Source organism: Canariomyces notabilis, assembly GCF_033297395.1.
Source record: "Canariomyces notabilis strain CBS 508.74 unplaced genomic scaffold N656scaffold_1, whole genome shotgun sequence".
Taxonomy (NCBI): domain Eukaryota; kingdom Fungi; phylum Ascomycota; class Sordariomycetes; order Sordariales; family Chaetomiaceae; genus Canariomyces; species Canariomyces notabilis.
The window spans coordinates 2,661,942-2,684,000 of record NW_027041823.1 but is presented as its reverse complement, the minus strand read 5'-3'; the positions used below and the strand labels follow the sequence as shown (position 1 = coordinate 2,684,000).

The 22,059-nt window shown below is 55.6% G+C and overlaps 9 protein-coding genes across 9 annotated transcripts; 6 read left to right on the top strand and 3 right to left on the bottom strand.

Moving 5' to 3' along the window:
• The first annotated feature begins 741 nt into the window (after positions 1 to 741).
• On the top strand, positions 742 to 1,503 carry N656DRAFT_67032 (uncharacterized protein). Its single transcript, XM_064810458.1, has 3 exons — positions 742 to 754; positions 806 to 1,099; positions 1,173 to 1,503. Exons 2-3 carry the CDS (start codon positions 836 to 838, stop codon positions 1,251 to 1,253), a joined length of 345 nt encoding a protein of 114 aa, XP_064675426.1. The 5' UTR covers positions 742 to 754; positions 806 to 835; the 3' UTR covers positions 1,254 to 1,503.
• A 250-nt stretch (positions 1,504 to 1,753) lies between these two features.
• On the bottom strand, positions 1,754 to 2,860 carry N656DRAFT_794277 (DUF1691-domain-containing protein; the record flags this gene model as incomplete). Its single annotated transcript, XM_064817256.1, has 2 exons — positions 1,754 to 2,577; positions 2,641 to 2,860. The coding sequence occupies 2 exons, from the start codon at positions 2,858 to 2,860 to the stop codon at positions 1,754 to 1,756; spliced, it is 1,044 nt and encodes a 347-aa protein (XP_064675425.1).
• A 297-nt stretch (positions 2,861 to 3,157) lies between these two features.
• Positions 3,158 to 4,234, top strand: N656DRAFT_804922 (uncharacterized protein). Its single transcript, XM_064818333.1, has 2 exons — positions 3,158 to 3,289; positions 3,362 to 4,234. Exons 1-2 carry the CDS (start codon positions 3,281 to 3,283, stop codon positions 3,920 to 3,922), a joined length of 570 nt encoding a protein of 189 aa, XP_064675424.1. The 5' UTR covers positions 3,158 to 3,280; the 3' UTR covers positions 3,923 to 4,234.
• On the bottom strand, positions 4,216 to 8,788 carry N656DRAFT_794275 (NAD(P)-binding protein; the record flags this gene model as incomplete). The annotated part of the gene is made up of 8 exons (XM_064817255.1): positions 4,216 to 4,732; positions 4,799 to 5,090; positions 5,171 to 5,570; positions 5,629 to 5,930; positions 6,002 to 6,498; positions 7,614 to 8,057; positions 8,119 to 8,497; positions 8,557 to 8,788. 8 exons carry the CDS (start codon positions 8,786 to 8,788, stop codon positions 4,216 to 4,218), a joined length of 3,063 nt encoding a protein of 1,020 aa, XP_064675423.1.
• Positions 8,789 to 9,953: 1,165 nt separating this feature from the next.
• N656DRAFT_786459 (uncharacterized protein) lies at positions 9,954 to 11,645 on the top strand (the record flags this gene model as incomplete). The annotated part of the gene is made up of 2 exons (XM_064816525.1): positions 9,954 to 11,433; positions 11,509 to 11,645. 2 exons carry the CDS (start codon positions 9,954 to 9,956, stop codon positions 11,643 to 11,645), a joined length of 1,617 nt encoding a protein of 538 aa, XP_064675422.1.
• Positions 11,646 to 12,433: 788 nt separating this feature from the next.
• N656DRAFT_804894 (uncharacterized protein) lies at positions 12,434 to 13,302 on the top strand (the record flags this gene model as incomplete). The annotated part of the gene is made up of 2 exons (XM_064818332.1): positions 12,434 to 13,061; positions 13,138 to 13,302. 2 exons carry the CDS (start codon positions 12,434 to 12,436, stop codon positions 13,224 to 13,226), a joined length of 717 nt encoding a protein of 238 aa, XP_064675421.1. The 3' UTR covers positions 13,227 to 13,302.
• Positions 13,303 to 14,433: 1,131 nt separating this feature from the next.
• Positions 14,434 to 16,722, top strand: N656DRAFT_841447 (uncharacterized protein). Its single transcript, XM_064818993.1, has one exon. The coding sequence runs from the start codon at positions 14,777 to 14,779 to the stop codon at positions 16,649 to 16,651; it is 1,875 nt and encodes a 624-aa protein (XP_064675420.1). The 5' UTR covers positions 14,434 to 14,776; the 3' UTR covers positions 16,652 to 16,722.
• A 661-nt stretch (positions 16,723 to 17,383) lies between these two features.
• On the bottom strand, positions 17,384 to 18,550 carry N656DRAFT_825878 (S-adenosyl-L-methionine-dependent methyltransferase). The gene is made up of 3 exons (XM_064818460.1): positions 18,299 to 18,550; positions 17,639 to 18,196; positions 17,384 to 17,583 (listed from the first exon to the last, which is right to left on the bottom strand). Exons 1-3 carry the CDS (start codon positions 18,477 to 18,479, stop codon positions 17,462 to 17,464), a joined length of 861 nt encoding a protein of 286 aa, XP_064675419.1. The 5' UTR covers positions 18,480 to 18,550; the 3' UTR covers positions 17,384 to 17,461.
• A 1,092-nt stretch (positions 18,551 to 19,642) lies between these two features.
• N656DRAFT_774074 (NAD(P)-binding protein) lies at positions 19,643 to 20,975 on the top strand. Its single transcript, XM_064814191.1, has one exon. It carries the CDS (start codon positions 19,942 to 19,944, stop codon positions 20,836 to 20,838), a length of 897 nt encoding a protein of 298 aa, XP_064675418.1. The 5' UTR covers positions 19,643 to 19,941; the 3' UTR covers positions 20,839 to 20,975.
• Positions 20,976 to 22,059: the final 1,084 nt, after the last annotated feature.

The following is a 22,059-nucleotide window of genomic DNA, read 5'->3' as shown; positions in this document are numbered from 1 at the left end:
GCAAACGTCGGACCGAGATCTGGCTCCGAGATTGATGACAATTCCCTAGCACGCCGGCGCCCTCGGTCCGTGCCCTAGAAGGCCGAGCCGACTCCCTGTCAGCTGCCAACAACACCTTCAGGATCAAATGATTATTGAGTTGAGTTGAAGACGACTCGAAGTTAGCAGTAACAATATAATCCTGTCAAACTTCAACATCTATGTTAGCAGTCAAGTATGGCCAGACTGGTACGATTGATGCAAATCACCTGAAAATGATGAGATAGCGGGCACGATCCAGTCTGGCCGAGTCTGGCCAAGCTTTCACTTGGCATGCGTTTCTGGGCGGCCTCCCTCGAGTTTGGGATTAGATTCAGAGAACCTGAGGAAGAGCACTGAAGAATGGGTATTGATTGAAGCGGGTTGGAGGGTTGAAGGAGGGAAAAAGAGCCAAGCCCTAGTGTCCCAACAAGTACAGGTTTCCCCAGGGTTCCTCAGGCTCCTTCCCATTCAAAAGTAAGGAAGGTGTTCGCTGATAGTCCTTTCCTGTTCCTGTAAGGTAGGAAGGAACTGTCTATAGCCTCCTTAAATGGAAGGACCTGATTTCCTTGTGGGCGGCTAATACTATAAATGATTGAGATGGGCATTCCATTGATACTTGGCTTAATTTGTTCAAGCGGTGCGTTGATGGCTAAAATACCAGACTGGATCGGCTCGAGTACAATAAGAGGGGAGAGCTTTTATTTATCAACTCCCAACCTACCTGGATACCTAAGTACTATATGTTCATCGTAGAGCAGTACTCTCACACGTTAACGGTTTCCAGACGAAACGCTTACCAGGCCCGACGACGACGATGCATCTCCACTCAATCTACCTCGCCGCCTCCCTCTTATCCCTAGGGCTCTGCACGCCCACTGGCACCACACTCCAGCCCCAGTTCCATGTCCGCGCCGCCGCCGCCTCAGGCCCGTGCCCGATGACGCGGTACAACTCGGAGCCGTGCAGAGACATGCTGGACTCGAGCGCGTGCTGGAACGGCATCATTGGGCCGAACGGTGGCGGCAACGCCGACCGGGCGGAACAGCTGTGGAACTGTGTGCCCGGTGGGAAAGAATATGTAAGTGATCTTTGATACTAGTGACATCACCCCTGAAGGAGGATGGTTGGCTCAACTGAGGGGAATGCGGCAGATGTGTCAGTGCTATGGCTGCGACTCGGGCCTTGATGCGTATTTTACACGACATAAGCTCTGTGAGGCACCTACACCGTAGGTGGGTGGGTGGTTCAAAAAGGGGGCCTCGGGCCGTGATCGTCGGGGGGAGAAAACGGATGGGAAGTACATGCGGGGAGGTTAAAATATATCATCAGGAACTAGTCTCCTCACGCAGTCAGCTCTGGGTGAGCTGTGTTATCAACATATGCCGTGAACGGGGCAGAGAATGGACTGCAATCATGGCTTGTGGAGGCCGGCGGAGACGCATGGGGCTTGAGGCATCAGACGACGGAACAAACTGGCTGATAGGTTGCTGTTGAACTCCATGTAACCTCAAAAGATGCACTCATGAGGCGTATCAGGCACGCTGTCTATCACAACCCAAATCGCTATGCAATGATCTGGCGTCACTGACTCCTAGACCGCCAAACCGAGTCCTTCCATGCTCGGGTATATCCTATCCGCCGTAAAGCTGCCAATCGAGGTCAGCAATGCATGTATACATAATACATACCCATTCACCCTCCTCCATTCCACCCCCATCCCAACTCCCAACCCTCAAAACCCCGGCACCTTCTCAAACAACCCATCGTACAACTTCCCAACCCACCCCAGCGTCTCCCCTCCACGAGCAACAATCCCCAGCCCGCCCGCAGCCCAGACCCCCGCGACAACCGCCGCGACGGCATTGATAACCACCAACCTCGTCCGCCTGCGCTTCCGCGTGGCCCTATCAAACACCAGATTCCCCGTAGGCCGCTCAAGCGCCCAGCCCGCGGCCTGCGCCGAGCCGAGCCACTTCGCCCAGCCCCAGACCATGTGGCCGCATCCAGCTGCCAGAAGGAGCGCATAGGCAAACCACGAAACGACCCGGTGCCGCACGAACCCGTGCGCGACGTACGCCAGGCCAATGTTTGCGCTGTCGCCCTCGACCAGCAGCGGCAGGGCGCGGTTCATAAACACGTGCGCTGCCAGGATCCCAGTGAAGACGTACCCGGACCCAGCGATGTAGCTGAACACGGGCCAGCCCTGGGCCAGCGTCGGGGCGGCGGGTTGTTGGTCAACATCTAGGGGGTGCCGCGGGTGAAGCGGAAGCGGGTGCTTCTCACCGCCGCTGTTGTCGTAGTAGTGGTAGTACCGCCGCAGGTTGTGGGCGCGCCGCAGCAGCCGCAGCGCAATGCCGGAGCCGACGTGCGCTGCGATGGGCAGAGCAACGAGTAGAGGTTCTGAGAGCGGGGTTTGGTAGATCTCGCGCGCGAGGAGCAGGTAGGATTCGGAGGCGGGCACGGATTGGGCGACGAGGGGGATTATGGAGGTTGTGGCGAGGTGGAGAGAGGCGAAGAAGGTGAAGGTGTAGCTTGAGTAGCGCTGGATTCGCATGACTGTGGAGGGGGCGGTTAGTATAGTGTGGACAGAGGTCCGGGGGAGGGCGGGGTGATCCGTACGGTAGTAGATGGGCCCATGGCCGCTGCCGCTTAGTCCGATGCTAGAGGTGGTGGAGGACTTGAGCGGTGGTGTAGAAGTAGACGCAGACGCTTCCGTCTGCTCGGGTAGCGGCGGGAGGTCCTTGTCCGTGTTCACGGCATCCATGGGTGTCGGATCCAACTGGAGAAGGGAGAACAGCGTGTCCTGCGAGGCTTTTGAACGGAGCGATGGGGTGTCCATGGTTGCGGGTGGAAAGCAGAACCGGCAGGGCAACGCCGGCCTGCGAGAAGCGTAGACCGTGCACGCAATCTACAAGATCGGTTTTCTCGTGTGTCGCTACAATGTGTTTCACGGCTTTTGTTGAGTTGCGAGAGTCCTGGTTGAGGTGCTAGTTGCACCTTGGCTTGAAGGACCTTGGCGGTCAAACCGCGCTAAGCCATTCCTATCCGTACAGTGTTCTTGTACTGTACTGTGAACCGCGGCGCTGTGGCAGGGACGGTTCTTGGCAGACATCAGCTGCAGAGACAACTTCCGTTCCATCTAGCATCTCGCGACTTCTCAGAATTCTAAAGAGAATCCAACTTCATCACCTCCCATACCAAAACCTACACCACCAAGTTCCCAACCTCTCCCACCGTCCGGGTCTTCGAAAAAGCCAAAATGCCTCCAGTAAGCGTCCAATCCACTTCAATCCGCCTGAAACCAGTGGTAAATACCCTCCTGCTAATATCATACGCACAGCGACACCAAACCCTTCCCCCCGCCCAAACCTCCTCAGCCCGCGAGGCCTTGCAATCCTTCTACTGCCAGCTCTGCGCCAAGGGGTACTCGCGCATGAACGACTACGAAGCCCACCTCAGCAGCTACGACCACAGCCACAAGCAGCGGCTCAAGGACATGAAGGCCATGGTGCGCGACCCGACCGCCGCGGCCCGGGCAAGGCGTCAAGAGCAAAAGGCTCATGAGGGCGCGGTCGTGAGTATCAAGCTTGGAGACTCTGCGGCGGCGGGTGACACAGGAGGGGGAGGGGGTGGCGGGTTTAAGAAGGGGGGTTTTAAGAAGACGGGGTTTAAGGTTTCGGCTTTTGTGCCTGTGGCTTCTGGGAGTGGTGCGGGTGGAGGTGGGGGTGCTGTTGGGGGGGCGGATAGTAAGGGTGAGGGTGGGAACGGCGATGGTGGTGGTGGTCTGAAGAGGAGTGAAGCTGGGGTAGATGCGGTGAGGGCGACTAAGAGTGAACTTGTGGAAAGCGATACCGAGGACGAAGGGTACGAGGTGTACGACCCGCGGAAACCGACCGATTGAAGATGACCTGTTCCAGCGCGATCGGTGTTGTGTGAGTGATGGTTTACTTGATTTGGGTCGCGAAGCGTTGGTACCTGTCCACCACGAGGACGTGGCAGCACTACGTGATTACAGTACCATTGCCGGCGACTGGAGGAAGGCTCACCAAAAACTTGCGCGGAGAACCCGAGCGTAACGCTGCAATACTCTGAGAAGGAGCGGAACGTCCCTTGCCTTCAAATTACATTGTACAGCCGAATTCCCAACGCCCAAACGCCAGTTTCTCGACTCTTAAACCACGCTATCCACTTCACTTACTGACCGTCTCCCATAGACGGCCAACCACGCGGCTCGAAATCGGACAGATCCTCCTCCAGCAAGCCAATGATATGAGTATTGGCCGAAAACCAGTTACCCAACTGATTCGCCTGCAGCTCTGCATTGAGCTCTACACCTGGCGCGTCGTTGAAGTTGGCAGCAGCAACGCCGCCAGGCTGCATCTGAGGGTACACACCACCACCGCCAAACTGGGGCATAAATCCCAGCTGGCTCAGATACATATCAATATTATTACCCACCATAAGCATATCATGGTCCTGCTGCCCGGGGTCCTGCTGTTGCTGCGCAGCCTTGGCCCGGACACAGATGCTGGCCACCTTGTGCAGGACATGGCAGATTCGGTGCAGCCTGTCGATGGCCGCGGACATGGCGCACAGCGGCTGCAGGGACTCGACAAAGTCTGCCAGCCGTCGGAGGTCGTCTTGGTCGGACGTCTCTACGACGTGGCAGAAGAGGACTATGGCGGGGATGAAGGGGACGTAGAGGACGTTCCTGGTCCGGTTGGGTTAGCGTTGGTTTGCTGTGCGCAGCGGTGGGATAAAATGGGGTATTATGTACCATTGGAGAAAGCTTGTTTTGAGCGTCAGGTTGTCGCCCGCCATTGCCATGTACGCTTCATGGCATGCAAATGCCTCCCTCGCGGCGTGGATGCATTCGGGATTAAAGGTGCTCGGCGAGCCAGGCGGGCTCGGAATGGCGCGGTAGGCCAGCGTGAGGCCACCCCAGTAGAGCAGCTCGTCGCTCATGATGGCCATGTCGATCGAGAACGGGGTGTTGGCCCCGATTCTGGTGCGCTCGACCTTTTCCCGGACCCGTCGCATCAGGGGTTCCTTCTCTGTCGCTAGGTACTCTGTTGTTACATCATGTCAGCCGGTGCTTTCCTCAACACCCAGACGGGCAAGCTTTTTGCGGGCAATGTCCAGTACATACCCATAGCCTGGATCAACTGCTTCGCACTCTCAGCACGTTCCTCAGGCGACCTCGCCAACGCCGCAGGACTGTACAGCTGCTCATAGATCTTGCCCATAATCTCGGAGAAGCTGATCCAGTCCCGTACGGCCGCGCCGCCCAGCTCGTCGGGTATGTTGAGGTTGGCGCCCACAGTCCGTGGCACCGTGATGTCGTAGTCCTGGATGGCCGGGGCACGCCCCGCGCGCAGGGACAGGGCCTTGTCAAGGAGGTACGCGGACCAGAAGAGGGCTGCCTTGGATTCGCTTTCTGGCGTCGACGTGCGCAGGCGGTGGTAGCCTAGGTTTTGGCATAGTGTTGCGGCGATTGAGTTGAGGTCGCGGGCTAGGGTGTATTTGGAGATTTCGATGGCGTAGAAGGCCTGGTTGTCGTCAGCTTTATTAACCCTGGGAACGGGGAAGGACGGCCATGGAACGTACCCCTATCAGCACCACCTCGATGCTTTCCCTGCGCGCGGGCAGCAGCAGCGGGAGGTTGGTCAAGGCCGTCTCGAGGTTGTCGCGACAGAGGGTCTGGTACTCGAGCAGCTGGTCGCGCTGGGCGCTGCCTTCTGCCGCCAAGGCCGCTTTCTCTTGGAACAGGAAGTACAGCCCGCCGTTGACGGTCCCCCATTCCATGAGGCTGTAGTCTTCGGTGGCAAAGTACACCTTGCGGCAGTGCGCGGTGAAGTTGCCCATGGCGATGAAGGTGCAGACTGTTGTGAAGCCCACCGGTGGAGTGTCTGCCAAGTATAGGATATTAGCGGGGACCAATGATGGACGGGAGTCAGGAGAGGGGGTTGAGACACGGCACCTTTTGCCTCGCGCAGTGCCGAAACAACGGCGTGGGCCGGCGGCATGGGGAGTTCACGGATGCCGCCTTTGGGCACGGGCTTGGCGTTGACGAAGCGGGATTCGTGCGCGCTGGGGCGGTTCTGCATGCTCACGATCTGCTGGAGGGATGACAAAGCCGACTGCATGTCCGGGTCCAGATCGTGGGCGAGGGTTCCGGTCACCGTGTTCTCGAGGAACTCGCTTGCAAACACCGTCTGGGCGGCCATGGAGGAGTCCCCTTGGAACGCAGAGTCGGCGTCGTTGCTGTCCTCGGCTCCGTATGTGAGGTCGGCACCAGCGCCGTCCACGGCAGCCGGCGAGGAGCCGGTGGGGCCGTGAGCAAGGGGGGCCGCACCGGACCCGCTATCGGCGGGGGACGAGCCGGAAGGGCTCCGGCGGTTGACCGAGACGGTCAGCTCGCGAAGCATGCCCTCGATGCTGGCAAGCCGCGCCTCAAAGAGGTCGATCTTGCGCTCGCTACATGCATGTCATGGTGACCAGGGGCGTCAGTGATGTCCGCGTTTAACTAACTAACTGCCCCCGTGAGGTAACTGGTGGTCTCACTATTGTGTTGAGATCAGCACCCGGTGGCGGGCCTCCTTGGGCCTCTGCCCGGCTCCGGTCGAGCTACATGTTCGGTGGGCCGTCCGACAGTTCGCGCACGGCGATTCCTTGTCGCAGCGGATCTAACCATCGTTTCTCAGCCACTAAATTCAGGTTCTACGCCGAGTCTGCCAGCATGAGATTGAGAGCCAAGGGAAGCTGAAGGTAGGATGATTGTGGATCCGTGGATCCGTGATGATGGAAGCCGGTATCGAGTCGCTTACCTTTCTGAGCCGGCATTGATCGCACTCCAAGCGGGACGTGTCAGCAAGGTTGCAGGAGTACTTCAGGATAAGAGATAGAAATGTAGATGTTTGGCAAGCTTAGGCTTGGAAGCAACCTGGACCCGTTATTGCCAATTGGAAACCTACAGCTCTCTTTGTCGTGTTTTCGCCTACGGGGACTTCGTTTTCGGGCATCTCTCGCGGGTCTGAAAGCGCTTCACAGAGATACGCAAATTGGCAACCGGCCGTGGTAGCAGGCACCGTTTGGTTGCATCACCCGTTCCAGTCGAAAAAGTGACCAACATACTTCGTATTTCGTACCGGTATCAACGATGCTAAAATGCAGTGAAGCCACGTCATGCGTTCACAGGGTTAGGGTAATGGTTCTTTGCTTGCCTACTGAGGTAAAGTGGGCAGGTACGCCCAGGTACGGTACCCGATCAGTGACGACTGGAGCGTGGTGGGGTGCGGAAGAAAGTCCACTTTGGGCAAGGTTCAGCTTGTTCAAGTCAGCAAGTTCTCAACACTCTGAACAGGAACTGCCACGCTTTAATAACGGCCTTGTGTAGCGGTTTCAGGTGTTCAAGCCGGGAGTGATACTCAGACAGTCTCCAGTTGACGAAAGTTACTTTACAGACTCACAAATGGCAGTCCAGGCTCAAACCTCATTTTTGCCTATAAGGTTCGAGCCCTGGATCAATCATCTTCCTCCCATTTTCTCAAGCGCCTCATAATTCATTCTCCCTCTCGCTGTTCTCCTCCTACAACACGCCTGCCTCTATGAACACCTGCGCACTCTCGACCACACTCTTCTGGAAGCTGATCCAGTCCCTGCCCAGCAGATTGCTTGCCTTTGCGGCGTCGAATCGCCATGTCATATTCGGATATTTCTCGCCGCGATTCCCCTGCTGCATTTTGTCCCGCTGCTCAGGGAAGCCGTCCCGTAGCACGTCAACCATCAACTGCGGCGACACAGCTTGTTGCCCGACCACCAGGTAGCGCTCCCGAGCCGGCTGAACCTGATCTTCAAGATCCTTCTCAACGCGTTTGAGGACCAACTCAGCCACATCACGCACGTCTACAAATGTGCTCCTGATGGGCGAGAACTCTGGTATCGGGCCGCCGCGCAGCATCTCGTAGATGTCGTTGACTCGCATGCTGAGTTTGGACATGGGCTGAGGGAGGTAGAGCGGTGGCCCAAGCACAGGGCTTCGCACTCAAGTTGTTTAGCCTTGCTGTGGTCCCGGGTACTAAGGATAGCGGAACTTACGCAGGGCAGAGCGCTGACATGCCAAACCCGGGCCGTTTCTCTTCACCAAACGTCCAAAATGCCCTCTCGGCCGCCGTCTTGCTCGCCTGGTAAAGGACATAGCCGGATACCCCCTTCCCAAGCCTGCTGACCTCCTCCTCGGCGACTGTGTTCCAGTCACTCTCGGTGAAGACGTGCCCCGGGGGCTTTGCTTGAGAAAAGATGGCGCTGATGGACGAGGCGAATACGAATGACCGCAGTGCACCTTTCCGGGCTTGCCACTCGGCCCATGCCGAGGTAAGCAGGGAGGTGGTGCCCTGAACAGCGGCGCGCATGATGGGCGCCGGGTCGGTCTCCGTCATGGAGACGGGACTGGCGAGATGGGCGATTGCATCGACACCTTTCGTTACATGTCAGTAAAGCATTTTGGCTGGTGGATATGGGCAGTGACGGTCGAACCTTGAACAGCCGCGTCAAATGCTCCGTCAACGCCGACATCGGGAACCTCGACCAGCTCTAGCCGGTCGCCGTCATGGTAGCGACTAAGAGCACGGGCGAGCGACGCGGCGTTTCCTGTTTTCGCGCGGATGGTGCCGCGCACAGCGTACCCGGCTTTGAGGAAGGCAGCAGCCGTGTGCGCCGCAATGTAACCGTTGATGCCTGTGATGAGAACGAGGCGGCGGCTTGCCATTGCGCTGTTCGATGGTGAAGTCAAATTCTGGCCGGCACTGAAGGTAATTCGCCTTTCAAGACCGTGGTTTATACGGTGCTCGACGGTGCCCCGTGTCCCCCATGCATGATGGGATGCGCCTTTCCCCTGACACGTCGACGCAGCCCTGCGCCTAATCCCGGCTTGCAATGCCGTGTCAAGCCGCGGTGCCGCGATTGCTTTTTTGGAACATCAATCCGGCGGAGACATCCTCACATCGCGTGAAGTTTTGAACAATCCGCTGTTGGCGCATTCTCATTCATTTCTCCAATTCTTAACCGTCGGTAATTTTTCCAGGTTTAACTTGCATTCTTGAGAAGAATCCGCCGCTAGTCCACTGGAATTGACTTTCCGTTTCCGATTTGAACATCAGTGAGCGACAACTCTCGAAATAATCGCATCAACGTTCTGCGCCCCGATGTCGCGCCGTCGCGGTGCAAATGGTTCGTTGCGACAGCCTGGTCCAACGGACCCGTGGACGGATTTGTCAATTCATTTGCAGTCACACATGGGACTCATCGAAAACATGCATGCTGCGAAGAAGCAAAGCTGACAACCAGACAGTTTTGACATTTGACAGGTCTTGGTAAAGACGAGTTTCCCACTGGCAGTTTATGACATGACGACCGTTTAGCTCCGCTCCCAAGGCAATTGGCCAACCATGGTGCTTGAGAACTGGAGATGTGCACGTGGACGATATCCGACCTAGGCGTTCAATTCCGTCAAGAGCCCATCCCCAGGCTCACTCCTGGCACCCGCCGCACATGGAAAACCTCCAAACGACGCTGTTTCGGTGACCGATCCGTCGGGTAGCGGGGTCGCCCCCTTTGAAGCCCTGCCAAGACAGCGACAGGCAGCCCAATCGCAGCGCCATGTTGCAGCACATGCTTGGCAGGTCTCCAATACTCCCCCGCGCTATTAATGCAGGTCATCCGGGAGGCGCCACCAGCGGCAACAACGACAGCCTTCATCTCCCACAGCTTCTTGGCAGCCTGGTCAGCGGTGACGAAAAGGGAATTGTAAACAGATTGGAGGCAAACTTCAGGATGCCTATATGTGCGTCTCCTCGCAGCCTTCGCGGGCTTTGCTTTCGAGCCCAGCCCTGCTGCTTTCACTGGGTCAAGGGTCTCACCAACCGCCAACAACAATGGTGGCTTCAAGACTGTTATCCGCCGTGGCTTTTGCCTCGCTGGCGCTAGCGACTCCCTGTAAACAGGACCCCGCCGCGCCGCCGGTTACATGTAATGGCAAGAAGTACCAGTATGACTCGCTCGCTGGCTTCGGTTCCCTGCCGCACGACGCCCGTGACGAGTTCGGTGACACCATCTCCATCGGTTCGGCGATGGCCGTCACCAATTGGCACAAGGCAGGTGACAAGTACAAGGGCACCGTCTATGGCTTACCCGATCGTGGTTGGAACACCAAGGGGACCACCAATACTGCTCCGAGGGTCCATATCCTCGAGGTCACCTTCACGCCAAAGCCCCACGCAACGGTTGCCAAGCCCTCGCCTCCAAACGTCGAGTTCAAGTACAAACGCTCCATCCTGCTCAAGGGGCCCGACGGCCAACTCCTGACCGGTCTCGACCCCGACTTCACCGGCGGGCTCACTTACCCCGGATTCCCGGTTCTGCCCGCGGCGACTTACCCAGGTGATGGTTTCGGCGGCTCCGGTCCTGGCGGTAAGCGCATCAGCCTCGACGCCGAGGGTCTTTTCCTCGATAGCGACGGAGGCTTCTGGATTAGCGACGAGTACGGCCCGTTCGTGTACAAATTCGACAAGAGCGGCCAGATGGTCGCCGCCATCCAGCCCCCCGACGCCATCCTTCCCGTGCGCAGCAAGCAAGTCAACTTCAACTCCAACACCCCGCCCATCTACGACCCGGATGCGAGCCCCGAGCCGGAAGATCCCGAGCACGGCCGCCAGAACAACCAGGGGTTCGAAGGCCTCACCGTCTCGCCGGACGGCAAGGACCTCTGGGTCCTGCTGCAGTCGGCCGCCATGCAGGACGGCGGCGCGAGCTCCTCCAAGCGCCGCATGACCCGCCTGCTGCAGTATTCCATCACGCCCGGCGCCAATAAACAGCCCAAGATTGAGTACCTGGCTCAGTACGTCGTGCCGCTGCCTACTTACCAGCGAGCCGATGGCGCCACGCGTGTCGCTGCGCAGTCAGAAGTACACTGGGTGTCGGACACACAGTTCTTCATCCTCGCGCGTGATTCCAGCGGCGGGCGAGGCCAGGATGACCCCACGTCGAGATACCGCCATATCGATGTTGTTGATATCTCCGGGGCGACAAACATCAAGGGCCCTACATTTGACGATATACAGAATGGTAACATTACTGTTGGGGGTATTGAGAAGCCTTCTGTTACTCTCGTGGCCGGCATCACCCCTGCCGTGGTGTGCCCGTTTATTGATTACAACCTCAACGCGCAGCTGAACAAGTTCACGGCGCAGGACGGGTCTGTGGTTCATAACGGTGCGCCGGTCGATCTGGGGTTGCTGAATGAGAAGTGGGAGGCGCTGGCTGTTTTGCCGGTTAATGAGCTTAAGGATGGGCGGGATGTGAAGGATCAGTATTATGTCTTTACGCTGTCGGATAATGATTTTGTGAGCAATGACGGTACGTGCTTGGATTCCTTGGATGGTTTATGCTACCCTTTATGGCGAGTTTCTTGTTGCTAATATCAGCGATTAGGATATGCCAATTTTGGCCAAATCCCGTTTGTCGACGACACGGCCTCGGTGCCGTTCCTTGATAGCCAGGCGCTGGTTTTCAGGGTCACTCTGCCGCAGGGTACGAGGCCGTTGATTGGACAGAGCGTTGCTAAGTAGGAGGATCTTGGGAGGTTGTGAGGACCTGTCACGGTGGGCGTCCTGAGGTGGACGTTGGAAGAGTCTCTAACCTGGCCTTTGGTTTTCCTCCTTACGGAAGGATATAGTAGACTAGGTATGTATCGACGCTTGGCTGTTATGCTCGAGTTATTAGTAATACAATATCAACTAATACATGCTCATCAAGCGATCAATTGCCTCTATATAGCTCAAGCTGAGGATTTGATACTGCGGCGTGCTACTCCTGGGTTGCGGTGCTAAATCACGGCCGCGGTTCGGATGAATCTTACTGTCGCTCGTCGCCTGCCTTATGTCTCGACCCTGGAAACATCCGTACTCTTTCGGAGGTAACAGGTAGTTTATCGCCTCTTCTAGACCCTACCTAGAGATATGTTGCAGTGTGCTATCCCATGCTCCGTGTTGATGTCGGAGCAATCCCTGGTCATTAGATCAACAAACCCCCCTTTTCGCCGGGGCTAAGATCCGAGGGTGTTCGGAGCGATGAATAATTGTACGAGGACTACGCCATTCACGTAGTAAGTCAGCTTGTATCCGCCCAGTGGAACAGAATCTAAACAAACCGGAGTATATAAGGTATATTCATTGTCTATATCATCAAGGCCTCCTGCCTCATCATCTCATGCCAGTGCAGTTCAAACTTCAATGCTTGCACAACCCAGCTCCACGCAATAATCATGATGACCACCAAGCTACGCCATCTTTTCCTTGCGGGCCTCTTCCTCTTCCTCAGTCTGCCCGAATGCATCCCCGCCTTACCGGCCCTCCCAATGGAGGCCAAGCACTCGGTCCCCCGGCGCACCATCGCCGGCATCTCAGTAATCGACACCCCCCTAGTACGCGCCGCACAACAGTACGCCCGTGAACACGGCAACGACGAGCTGTACAAGCATGTCATGCGCTCGTGGCTCTGGGGCGTGCTGGTTCTACAGCACAATTCTACCCTGGCAGCGTCCGTCGACGAGGAGGTTCACGCCCTGGCTGCCCTGTTCCATGACCTTGGCCTGGACCCTACGGGGGAATTGGTTAGTACGGACAGGAGGTTCGAGGTTGATGGGGCCATTGCCGCCCGTGAATTCATCCGGACTCATGCTCATAGCTATGGGAATGGGAGTGGAAGGGGAGGGAGGGGGAGGCGGTGGGATGAGCGCCGGGTGCAGTTAGTTTGGGATGCCATTGCTCTCCACAGCGAACAGCGGATTGCGCTGTTCAAGGAGGACGAGGTGGTGTTGCTTAGTCACGGGGTGGTTATGGACTTTACGGGGCCAAATCCTGCGCTGGGGGTGGAGCAGGGGGAGTATGATGCTGTGCTGGAGGAGTTTCCGAAGGTGAATCTCACTGGGGGGTGGGTTGAGACGATGCAATGGCTGTGTCGGACTAAGCCTGCTACTACTTACGGTGAGTTGGTTTGAACTTTGTTTCTTGTCTCGCTGGAACTCAGTGGTCGTTTGTGCAATGCTGACGAAGGAGACAGAGACGTTTATGCAAGGATACGGAGACGAGTATGTTCCGGGGTATAGTGCCGTCGGTCATAGAATGGTTGATAGGATTGTGTTGGGGTGAGGCCACAACCGAGGGTGAGACCGTGAGTAATCATATATAAAAGGGGCTCTGCAAGGGCATTGTGTGAGACGACTGTGTTGCCTCACGGTATTTGCGCCTCTGCATGCAGCCATAGCATACATCATGAACATAGGGCCAGTAGGACTCGATCAGATCAAGACCAACCCCAGAACATTCCCATTTCAAAGCCCATTGCCATCCATAGCATGAGCAAGCCCGATATCAGAGTCACCGGTGGGAGGATGATCGTGCTGTCTGATGTATCCGGGCTGCTTGAGACACTGGTCGTCGGTGTCGAAGTGGCCTCGGTCGACTTGGGTCCTGATGACGGCGTCGGCGGACTCGACGGCGTCAAAGTGATGAGCTCGGTTCCGTGTGTGATGACAATGTCTGTCGTGATTGGCGCGTCTCTGTCCGGAGTGAGTTGCCTTGGTGTTAGTCATTGAACGCTGATCGTCTCAGGGGTAAGTTGGAGGAGAGAAGTACAATGCTGCGCAGAGCGTCTGCAAGCTCCCGCCAAGACCTGGTATCAGATATTAGTACACGGTGAACTTAAAGGAGTTAAGAGGGAACGACATACTCGTGAGGTCGGGCGGTGGACAATACGACAGCACACAACTCCCCACGGTGGTCCAGATGCCGGTAGCTTCGCATGCGCATTTGACGACGCTTTGGACATTGGGTGTGTAGGACGCGCAGTGCGAAAGCAGAGAATGGCTGACAAGAGTCTCGCAGGGCGACTTGTGATACTTGGGTGTTAGGTAGCCTGTGCAAGTGGAAAAGGGGCACTCTACTCTCAACTTACCGCACAGGGCTGGATCCCTGGGACAATCCACTGGCTCAATGCCGGAGAAAAAAGGAACAGAAGAACAAGCAAGGCCAACATGGTCATTCGGGTTGTGAGAGTTTTCCAAGAGACAGAAAAGATGGGTGGTACTACGAGAACCTGTCTGTCAGTAGCTGTGTGAAAGTGGTGTTGGCCAAAATGGCACTACATCTCCCAGAGATAGAGGTTAAGGGCATCTCATAAGATGATTCAGGAGACCTGACCTGGATGCAGAAGAGCCCAATTGACCAGATCAACGATGAGCGGCTGCGGGCGACAACTTGCATGTACATGTAAGCCACCGGGCTCATCACCCCTCACAGGGCGTCTACCGTACACGCTGTCCCTCCACAACTGCATTTCTCACCCATACCCGGACGACCTCTAGTCCAGCTCAAAGTCCCAACGCCAATCAATCGGGTTCTTGACTTCAGATCAGACTTTACCAGACTCTACCGCCGGCATGGTGGCGCCCACACCGCCGCCGATACAAGACTGGCAGCTGAGAGCCTTGCCAGCGGTCCGTTTCCCGGGGCGCCTATCGATTCGTATTATCAGTCCACCTTTAAGTGGGAGCTGATTGATAACCTGAGACTCCAACCCAGACTTGGACGCAGACACCGCGAGCTATACTAGTTCTCTCTGCAACGTAGCTCCCACTCTTGTGCCTGAAGTGTTCCCATCACACACCCTAGGCCATCACTACTATTCCCAATCTCGTCCCATGGGCTGGACCAAGTGCTTCACAGAGCGGTTTGGGCACTCACAGCCGCTTGTGCCATGGGTTGCTCTCGTGCTCCACTTCAGCATCTACTTCTCCCTTGCCTGGATCATGTTGATCAAGTTGCAAGGATACAAAGCCAACGACGATGCGTTCCCCTCGGCGTTCCGATCGCTCGGCCGCCAGAAGCTGCGGGCCAGCGACATCATCTCGCTCATCTCGATAGCCACCAAGCTCGCCGACATCATCGCTGGCTTCTGGTCCTCCATGCTGGCCATCCGCTTCGCCCACGTTGTATGGAAGAAGATCCGCAGCGTCCGGCCATACGACACCGACAAGGTAGACAAGGTCATCCGCTGGACCACCCAGTACTACTTCCCGCCGACTACCATGGGCGGCCGCCTCTTCTCACCGCAGGCTGTCATGATACGCCTGTGTCTGCTGCTCTTTGGGTTGAGTTTTATCGGCGCCCCGCTGATCGAGGGTGCGCTGGACTGGAGCTCCTCTTCACAGCTCGGCGAGCCAGGGGCAGCGAGGGTCGCCACGGGCAACCCCACGGCGCAGTTCTTCCGCTGGAACTGGCCGTCGTCCGGCAACATGCTTGACAGACAAGAAATTGCCGAAGCCGCCTCCCTGGCCAGCATCGCCTGGGAGCGCCAGACGGCATCCAACGCATCCGACACCACTACCGCCGGCACGGGCCTAGAAAACCGCCGGCCATGTCGACATGTAACCAACGACACCCCCTTCCCGGTCGGCTCCGAAATCCACAACGTCACGATCCCCTGCATCGTCGTGCACAACATCACCTGGCCGACAGGCGAGACACCCTCATATATCAAGACCATCCTCGACAACAGCACCGCCGTCAGCGCATCCAACTACGACCCCTTTTCCGCCGGTGTCGATCACCCCGGAATCGGCGTACTCTTCGACCCAACCAACACAACCCTCCCCCTCCCCGTCAAATTCGGCACCAAAAAGATCAACATCGCCGTCATCGACCAACCCTCCTACCCAGCCCCCTTCCGCTGGTCAGGCACCATGGCCACCATCATATTCCTCTCGCGCGCCTACCCCTACGCGCCCTTCCTCGTCGACCCCTTCGGCTACCAAGCCCTCAACAACTCCATCCCCAACCGCGAGGAAAGGGGGCACATCATCTCCGTCCGCCCGGGCGAGGCCGGGGTGAAGCCCGACAGGACTTACACGTACCTGACGGTAAACTTCACCGCGGGCGTGCGCTTCTCGGCGCGGGGGAGGTATATCAAGCCCAATGTCATCGAGACCGACACTGAAGATGACTCGGATGATGATATTGTCCCCGACCCGTGGGTGCGCGAGGCGCTGTACATGATGTCGGACGTGATGGCGACGGTGGCGGTGACCAACAGTTCCGAGATGGCGACGTGGCAGAATCTGCAAGGGTATGCCGAGGCTTTGATCAGGTATTCGTATTTGGGTGCATGGGACGTGCTGCAGCGCCAGTTTGACCCCAACAGTACCGAGCTGGCTGTGACGCTGCTTGAGCCAAGGCTGCAGGCTAATGTTAATGTGGCGCGGGTGCTGGGTTGGTTTGTGTTGAATTTGGGGTTTACGTGTACGGCGCTGTCGCTGCCGGTTTTGTGGAGGGATGAGGTTGAGAGGGATGATCATGATCAAAGTGAGGGGGGTGAGAGTGAGAGTAGGCGGGAAGGGAAGAAGACTGGGACTGGAACCAAGGATAAGATGCAAGACATTGCGGAATTGATGCGCACGGTCACGGCGTACGAGGCTAAGCTGGAGCCTGGTGCCGTGGTTCGGAAAGGAGAAGTGAAAGGAAAAGTGAAAGAAAAGGAGCCCGATAGCGAGGACGACGAGTTGTTACCAGGGCGGTAGGTGTTTGAAAGTATTTCGAGCGAATCCGAATCTGAATATCTGTTAGTTTCCACCCCTGATCAAAGGTTGCTCGAGGGATCAATAATGTATTTTGGTTGTTCAGTGCAAAGGGAAATGCTGTAAAAACTTGCCCTGTTTTTTGTCTGTTCATCATGGCAGTCAAAACTGCTCCGAGTCAGGAGTCAGGAGCGTCGTTGCCTAGCCAACATAGGGGAAATGCTTGCTTTGTTCAGGGGTAAAAGGATCATACTGAACTACCAAAGGTACCAGTGCCCCAATGACTGCAGAACAGACCTTGAAGCCAACCCGAGAAGCATTGGAAGAATGTGATGGCATCATGATCTTGTGTGGTTGGGGGGTGGGTTGAAGGTTCAAGTTCAGTGCCCAGCCCGAACCACAATATATAGGTACACTACAGGATTTGATGCAGTGGCTCCTGCCACACTTACAAACCAGAATGGACTGAACGCGATCATCGGGGCTAGCTTGGAGGTACGTACAGCACAACACGAACCTAACCACAGCTGGGAATTCAGGAGAAGCGGACAGACTTGGAAGATTCAAAACAAATAATCCAGAGGAAGGACTAGGGTATTGTACTGTACCTACCTAAACAGTCAGTCGGATCTTCAGGATAAAGATGATCAGTAGAACCTCAACCCCTGGATTCCTGCCAGTGACAGGATGACCAAAGTTCTAGCCCCAAGTCAAGGTAGGTGGGCTCCAACCTGGACCGGAACGCATGGATATCTGATCTCTAGAAACAACCCCAAGGCGCACAATGCTCAATGTAGCCGAACATGAGCATCACTACAAGGGCTTCTGGCCCCACACGATATAGCTCTCAAAGAATCCGCCGACGCTGGCCATCTCACTCTCAAATCTCTCACCAAGGTTCTCTGTCACAGACGCGGGCAAGGAAGCGCCCAAACCTGTCCCGGTGTCAGTAGAGTTTCAAAGAACAGAAGATGAAGCGCCCGAACTTACTCTCAACCGACTCCACCATAGTCGGAACAGTAAGCTTAAACGGCAGTATCGAATTCCCACTGTCCTCTTCATTCCCCGCGCTCTTACCAACAGGGTACCTAACCTTCTTGCACTCCACATTCTCCAAGCCCGCCTCCTTAAACACCTCAGCCAACTCAGCCGCAAACCCAACATCCATCCCAATCTTTTCAAGAAGGGTCCGAAACACAACCTTAAAGTCCTTCATGGCGGGCGTATCCCCCGGGGCGTCGTCTGCAACGAAAAGCTCCTGGATCTGTAGCCAGCCATCCGGAGCCAGCGAGGTAACAAGATTCTTGACCGCCGCGGGGATGCCGACTGAAGCGGTGCCGATAAGCACATACCGGACGTGGGTGAGATCAAAGGCGCTGACGAGATCCGGGGTGAATGGTTTGCAGATGTCTTGAAGCGCGTACCGGATGTTGTTGCCGGACTCGGATGGGCTCGTTTCCGGCGTGGGGAAAAATGATGGCATGATGTCGACGCCGACGAGCTGGGCTGAGGGGTGGACTTGTTTCTGCAGGTCACGGAGCAAGATTCCTATGGCATGGCAGAGAGCGTCAGCAGTTTCCCTTTCCTTTCCTTTTTTTTTTTTTTTTTTTTTTCCTGCCCAAAGGAACCTTGGCCCGATTCATCCCTTACCGTCGGCGCAACCGACATCGAGCACCCTCAGCCCCGGCCGCTGTAAGTCGACCGGGGCAAAGACAATGCGGCCGTCGAGACTCTTTTGGATCCACGCATGCTGCATCGAAAGCCGCTCAACCTCGCGTCCCGTATGCGCGAGCAGGTATTCGGCATCTTCAAGTTGTTGCTGATCGGCCATTGTGCAGATGACTTTGTTTGGGTATATAAGTTTGATGGTGCCTTGTAAGGAGGTACAGTACTACTACTGGTAGTTTGCAGAGTCTGATTTAAGCTTTGTCGAGGGTTCTGTTGGCAATGGTCATGCTAAATAACTTATACTTAGTTGAAATTGAAGCCAGACCGGAGACTTTCCGGAGCCTTTGGTGTCGCATGATGCACGTGTGCTGTACGAGTTATGTTGTCGTCGCAAATCGGCCTGAGTCCGAAGATGCGAATGAAGTTCTACCCCCTATGGTAGTACTGTAAGTGCTTAGGTACAGTACACACTTGGCAGGTTTACTGGGCAAATCTTCCATGAACTTACAGGATAATTTGGAGAGGCCATTGGCAGCTGAGGCAGTTAGGCTCACTTAGCTGTATAATCTACGAGGTTCTCAGTAGGTATGTCATGTACTTGTACCTTAGTTTATACTCGTCTTACTTCGCTTCTCGTTATTGTACCTACTATACATTAGGAGGTATCAAATCAAAGGGATAATGACGGACAGGACTAGGATACAAGCTAGCTGGATCCCCAGGACTCAGGTTAAAGTTAAACAGACGATAAGCTCAACTAGGACAGGAGGTCGGTACCAGGTTGGCGTCAACATGAACACATAGAGTGCTAGCAGAGGCGCTTGGCTCGACCGCTAGGGTTCAATCTTGCAGCAAAACCGCAGGCAGATAGATACTGAGCTTGGTATCAACCTTGAAAGTTGTTCTCAAGCGTTTGTTGTACTGCCAGAAGTAATATCATCTTTTACTTGCGCACAAGTCAGTTCGCTAAAGGGGGTGGTAGTCGGCTGGACGCACGTGTTTACAAAGACGTAGCGTAAGACCTCCGGCCATATAGGTAAAGCCTCTCTATCTTCCAAAGATTCATCTATAGTTTTATGTGTTTGGATTCCTTTGGGTTTTAATCACTGACCTGGAACAATGTTGAACTACACTAGTTCTGACTCTGACCAAACCATCGGGAGCATCGGACTGAGTCTTTGGGCTGCCCTGAGGATGTAATTGGCCCGCCAGCTGATCGACACTGGCGTGCCACTCCAACCCCATCACTGATTGGTCAATTGCGTGTAAGTTCTCGTCATCGAGTTCACAAGTCAAACCACCAGCCGAGTTATGTGCGTATGGATTTCGTCATTGACTCGATAATTGCTTCCAGACGGCGAGCTTGGTTATTCTCGCCATCTAAAAAGCCAGAGCTCCTCACAGCCTTCAGCTGCTTATAAATCCACCATCTCAGAGTTCCAGGAAACATGAGCCTCTCTCTCACTACCCGTCTAGCCACCAAAGCTCGTCTCGCAACCGCCACCAGAGCACTTAGTATCCTACCCAAGACTCTCGAACCAGCACCAGTACCAGTCAAAGCAGCAGCCCTTCGAATTTCACCCGCATACCCTACACCCTACCAGCTCCGACCCAACTCAACCAAAATGTCCCAAAGCGTCGCCGCCGCCAGTCACTCCGACTTCAACCGCAACTCCCTCTTCAACCTCAAAGGCCGCGTAGCCCTCGTAACCGGCGGGGGCTCTGGCATCGGGCTGATGATCACGCAAGCCCTCGCCGTGAACGGCGCCAAGGTATACATCGTCGGCCGCTCCGCCGAAAAACTCAACACAGTCGTCAAAACCTACAACAAAGACATCGAAGGCGAAATCATCGCCCTGCCCGGGGACGTAACCTCCAAAGACGACGTCACCCGCCTCGCGAACGAAATCCAGTCCCGTGAGAAATGCCTCTGCATCCTCGTCAACAACGCCGGCGTCTCCTCCGCCACGGTCCAACCCGAATCCCAATCGGCCTCTGAAATGCGCCAAAACATCTTCGACACCGACAAGGCCACCGCCGACGACTGGACCGACACCTACCGGACCAACGTGGTATCCATGTACTTCATGACGGCCGCTTTCCTCCCCCTGCTGCAAGCCAGTTCAGAGCGGCACCCGCACTGGTCCGGCACCGTGATCAACATCACCAGCATCAGCGGTTTAGTGAAAGGCGCGCAGCACCATTTCAGCTACAACGCGAGCAAAGCCGCGGCCAGCCATCTCACGCGCCTGCTGGCGGCTGAGATTGCGGCGAATGGGCATAAGATCCGGGTTAATGCGATCGCGCCGGGGGTTTTCCCCAGTGAGATGACTGCGGATGAGAGTGATGAGTTTCAGAAGAGTCATCTGGACAAGGAGAAGTATGAGGGCAAGGTTCCTGCCGGCAGGCCGGGGAGGGATATTGACATGGCCCAGGCGGTGCTGGGGTTGGCGTGTAATCAGTATATTGATGGGCAGACGGTGGTGGTGGATGGGGGGTATACGCTGTCTCTTGGTCAGTGATGAGGGGGTGACTGGAAAAGCTGGTGATTGCGTGCAGTAGCGGAATGAACTGAATGAATCCCTTTATTCAAGCTACTTCATACCCCCGTACTTGTACCATTGATGACTCCTCAGTAGAAGTGAGATCGAAAACATGCAACTCTATAGGTGAGTGTATTTTCACACTTGAAAAGCCTTAATAGAAGCTTGGATATGCGGTCTGTTACGCGTTATGAGTTTTTCAGAATTTAGGAATTCAAATCCATAGAGTGTGAATGTTGAACCAAGTTTGCGATATGCGGGTTGAATAGTCGTCAATAGTGACACCTGCCCTAAAAGATCTGCCGCGAAGTCCTCGATAAAAGTGTTCTTTCCTGTACAGTACATAGTGTCTCTAGCCCCGAGGTAAATGCCCGGGTTCCGTTTCCAAACAACCGTACACCTGCACATGTGCGTACCTTATGTATGCACGCCTGATCATGACATCACTATGCAGTAGCTAACCACCCTGCGGCACCGGGACGGGGCCCATACCCCTGAGGCGGGATGCGGAATCCTGGACCTGAACCGACTACGTCGTCGAAGCTGCAGCACAAGAGTCTGGACACATGCGCATTGTTTGGGCCAATCTCGCAGCCAGGCACAGCCAGAAGAATGCCATTATCATCTACCTCATCCGGTCCATGACAATCGCTTCCTCCTGCTATACCAGACTGAGCAAGCGGTGTTATTCTACCTACATGTATGACGCTGAACCTCTCTTCAAGAGGCTGTTGTCCGCTAGATCAAGTCCCTCTCCACCGACAAATTGAAGAGTCTCAGGGCGTTGCTGAGACTGTAGCAAAGCTCCCAGAACCAACTGAAGGGAAGGAGAGTGGCAGGGTATAGTATTCCCAATCTGACATACCATGTCCCAGACGACCTCTGTGCTATACCGGGTCTGAACGCCATCAGATATGCAAGGACAAAGACAAACAACCCCCATCCGCTGGTGTGGAAATCAAACTACCTGCCATAGGTGCCGCATACGGTGACCTGAAATCTGTATCGCTAGAGGGAGGAAATAGACCCAACCGACCAAATGCAATGCTACTTATGAGAACCGGGGGAAAAGACCAAGCAAACTACAGGAGAAATGTGGTAGGAAGGTTGAAGGACCCGTAACCTAGGTGCTCGAGGGGTATCATAGTGATGCGGTGTAGAAATCGCAGTATGTGTGCTGTGATGTGACGCCGTTATGAA

Excerpts from the sequence above, each read along its gene's own strand:
- N656DRAFT_841447 (XM_064818993.1), top strand. The coding sequence starts at position 14,777 with ATGGGCTGGACCAAGTGCTTCACAGAGCGGTTTGGGCACTCACAGCCG.
- N656DRAFT_67032 (XM_064810458.1), top strand. The coding sequence starts at position 836 with ATGCATCTCCACTCAATCTACCTCGCCGCCTCCCTCTTATCCCTAGGG. Across the intron at positions 1,100-1,172 it reads TGCCCGGTGGGAAAGAATAT|ATGTGTCAGTGCTATGGCTG; the intron begins GTAAGTGATCTT and ends GGAATGCGGCAG.
- N656DRAFT_825878 (XM_064818460.1), bottom strand. The coding sequence starts at position 18,479 with ATGGCCGATCAGCAACAACTTGAAGATGCCGAATACCTGCTCGCGCAT. Across the intron at positions 18,197-18,298 it reads CGATGTCGGTTGCGCCGACG|GAATCTTGCTCCGTGACCTG; the intron begins GTAAGGGATGAA and ends GCCATGCCATAG. Across the intron at positions 17,584-17,638 it reads TATGGTGGAGTCGGTTGAGA|GTTTGGGCGCTTCCTTGCCC; the intron begins GTAAGTTCGGGC and ends ACACCGGGACAG.
- N656DRAFT_774074 (XM_064814191.1), top strand. The coding sequence starts at position 19,942 with ATGTCCCAAAGCGTCGCCGCCGCCAGTCACTCCGACTTCAACCGCAAC.